We start from the raw sequence: 3,842 nt of genomic DNA, 5'->3' as shown, positions 1-3,842 counted from the left end.
ATCTCTTGACAAAAATCTCACAAGAAAATGCCAAGATTGATGTCGGAGAAGGGTTGCACAGACTAAACCATAATTCGGCTGTTTAACCGTTTCAGTATGACAGACCAGACAAGTGTCACAGCGACAAGACGACTTGTGCTGTGGGCATATGGGTCTGCCGTGAATCAGCACCGTAGGACCCATCTGCAGTGGTCATCACGACATCGCTGTTTACTATTGCGTGCTCCAACATACATTTTCCATTCATCAAAAGATTTCGTTATTTTTATCTTATCTTATTTAACAACCTGTGTAGTTTATTTTGCTCGTCAGCATAGTATGGTTTGCTGTATTGTGTGACCACAGCGGAGATGAGTGTACTAGACATATGTGTCAATGACGTGTACTCTCCTGTCACAGACTGACAACGTTGGAACACGCGATTTAGACACTGCTTCATTTGTATAATATTCTTTTATTTGTTTACTGTTCGTGGTAATTATGTACTTCTGTAAATAATAGTAAATGCTAAAAAACCTGTTTGCGTATATTCCATGGTAACCTGATTATGTATGGTGACTCTGTGGCTCATTGATAATACTACTAATAATTATAGACTAAGTTCATTTATATTGCCAGTCTAAGTAAACTTAGTCTCAGTGTTATTCGTTACACTCTATACCACTGAGTCTTACAAACCTTAGTAGAAGGTCCCGTCAGGTAACCTTTGAGCTTCCTATGACCGTCCAATCAAACACGAGACGGTTAAATCGATTTAACCAATCAGACAACGGCTACTAGTTACGGATCGGAGAGATTTACAAAATATTCAGGTCACTGACACAGATCTGGCCACAATCAAAAATCCGCATGTACACAGTTATTTGTCTGCAGGACATACGCTTTGGGGTTTCTGTTGACATGGTTACCATTAGCTCAAGATGACATACTTGAATATAGCCAAAAACACTATTTTCAGCGACTGTTTTCTTCCCGTTGTCATGGTTGTAAAATGCTGTGATTTGATAAGCCATGTTCTGATTGGTCGATCTCAAAGGTTACCTGACGCGACCTCCCATAAGGTTTTGTTAGACTCAGAGTTTAGAGTCTGGATTTAAAGAGAGAGAAGGTGACACAGTCTTTAATGTATGTTGGTAACTGATTCCACTCAGTCGCAGCTGTAAATAAGAAAGATCTCGGTCCATAGGAAACTGTTTTGGTAACTGGGATAGTCAGCAAATGTTTGGACTCTGATCTCAAGGATCGAGCCGGGTGGGATATATGGCACGATACAGGCACGGAGATACTCGGGAGCATCCCCCGACAGACATTGGTACACGACACACAGGGTCTTATAGCTTATCCTTTCTTGTACCGGAAGCCAGTGGAGGGTACGATGGTTATGTGATCATACTTCCTGGAGCAAGACACGATCCTGGCAGCCGTATTCTGAATGCGTTGGAAATTGTTTGTGAGCGTTGGTGACTTTGGAGTGTTGGTGAGCAGTTCATTGCAGTAATCGATTCTCGAGATCACAAGAGAAAGTGCCCGGGTAACCGCAGAAACTTGGCTTTGGAATTTACGTATACTGCCAATGTTGCGAAGTTGATCTGAGCGGACTTTTGCAATATACGTGACATGTTTGGACATCGATAGTTCGCTATCCATGATGACGTCTCTGACTTCTGTGGAGAGTGGAATGAAACATCTCCCAATCTGTAGTCCATGTAGATCAGACTGCTCGCACCTTGAACTTGGTCCAAATAGCATACACTCTGTCCTATTGTCATTCAGTTTCAATCTGTTCACATGCATCCAGCTCTTGATACAGCCACGAGGTGACACACTCAGCTGCAGCTGCTGCTTCTCCCGGTTGTGATTTGCAGACTGTCGACAGCTGGGCGTCATCAGCGTATTGTTGAAGAGGTAGCTGATACTGGCCAATGACTTCTCCAAGCTGTTTGGTATAAAGGGTGAACAGAATCGGTCCTTAGACCGATCCTTGTGGAACCATATAGTTTAGATTAGTAAAGATATAGTTTATCCACTAAGGTCTGGCGTTGTTGTAGGGATTCATGGTGACAAAGTCAGAGATTTCTAATCCTTGTTGTAATACTTGTGCTTCCACAATTGACAGTGGTCTGTCCAAAAGATGTTAACCTTGTAGCAATATCGAAAACATGTTTCTTCAGCATGTGACAAGACTTTGTTTTAGTATCATTCCTAATCAATCCAGCCGAGTGAAACAGTTCACTGTTCTGTTAGATCAGTATCCCAAGTCAGCTAATTAGTTATCTCTATTAAGTATCTTTAGAAAAATAACGAAACTGACTTCTCTCTATCTTCTGTTATACCTCTACATGACAACATGGCGTACCCCTACAGCAACAAAACTGTCAAATCGTTGATAGACTACATATTCATGAGAGAGGACAACATGAGCAGTGTGTTAACCCACTGCATAGATACCAACGCTCCATTCTCAGTATCGGACCACTTGCCTGTGATGATGACCTTCAATGTCCTACCAGAACCAGCTCATTCTAGTGGGTATAGACTAAAATGGCGTGAAGCAAGCTGTGATGAAAAGTCTCATCTTAACTCTGAAAAGAGAGACAATATCAAGCCTCTTCATGTTGATATGCAAAGAAAACGCAAAACTTGGGTAGAAAATAGGAAACCACGCTCAAAAGATGATGTTACAATATAAACAAGCAAAGTCTATGTTCAGAAGAATGCTTGGAACATCTAAGCGAAAATCTGAAAATGAAAAGCTACAAGAAGTTTATAATGCTGCTGTAATGGACAACCAAACGATTGAGAAATAAAAAGGGGCACATCAGACCCCTAACTTTTGAATCTCAAATTAGCAGCACTTCTCATGAGATATGTAATTCATTTGGCAAATATACTGAGTACACATGAAAACGCACCACTTCAAAAAAAGTCAATATTTAAGTTCAGAGGAACTTCAATATAATATTTATGCAACAACAACACTACAGTGACGTCACCCGACATGCCAGGTGCAAGAAATGCGAGAATTTCATGTTAACTGTAACGCTAGGCAATTTTTCGCAAAAACGCAACATTTTGCACGCACACCACGGGAAAAATGAATTTCACTCTGAATTTGTGCACACATTGCCTTTAAAAGCATGTGAATCCGAATAAAATTTCACTTCTTCACTGACACTTGTGTAACGCCGACACGATGCCGCGACTTACAGCCCCTGAACGGGAACGTGCCATAGGCATGCTGGAAAATGGCGCCAGCACCAGGGAAATTGCCAGACGACTACACTGCGCTCACACAACGATCGCTAGACTAGATCAAAGGTTTTCGCAAGCCGGGAGCACTCGGGACCGTCCTCGACCGGTTCAACAACGTGTGACAACGGCACGTCAGGACCGTCACATCGGACCGTCGACGGATCGTCACCGAAACCAGCGTCTACAGTGGGCAAACAGGCACCAGAATTGGCGACTACGACATTGGCACGGTGTCATCTTTTCTGACGAGTCACGATTTCACTTAAGGAACGCAGATGACCGTATACGTGTTTGGTGGAGACGTGGTGAACGGTTTAACTCCGATTGTGTCGTTCAGTCGGACCGTTGGGATGGTGGAAGCGTTATGGTGTGGGGTGGATTAAGCTACGGTCACAGAACCCCTCTCCATATCTGCAGAGGAAAGGTGAACGCTGTCTGCTACCGGGACCAGGTGCTGCAGTACCATGTCGTGTCGTTCTTCAACCAACACCACGATGTCCACACATTCCAACAGGACAACGCTAGGGCAAACACTGCAAGGGTGTCCATGCAGTACCTTGCACAGCAGAACATCCCCGTGCTTCAGTGGC

At 43.3% G+C, this 3,842-nt stretch overlaps 1 protein-coding gene across 1 annotated transcript; it reads right to left on the bottom strand.

Annotated features, from left to right (window-relative positions):
* Positions 1-1,338: 1,338 nt before the first annotated feature.
* Positions 1,339-1,887, bottom strand: LOC137297780 (uncharacterized). The gene has a single exon (XM_067829726.1). It carries the CDS (start codon positions 1,885-1,887, stop codon positions 1,339-1,341), a length of 549 nt encoding a protein of 182 aa, XP_067685827.1.
* Between the last annotated feature and the right edge of the window lie 1,955 nt (positions 1,888-3,842).

The sequence above is a fragment of the Haliotis asinina genome, chromosome 10 (genome assembly GCF_037392515.1).
Source record: "Haliotis asinina isolate JCU_RB_2024 chromosome 10, JCU_Hal_asi_v2, whole genome shotgun sequence".
NCBI classification, from domain to species: domain Eukaryota; kingdom Metazoa; phylum Mollusca; class Gastropoda; order Lepetellida; family Haliotidae; genus Haliotis; species Haliotis asinina.
Note: the sequence above shows the minus strand (reverse complement) of the source record. Positions and strands in the feature narration are given on the sequence as shown.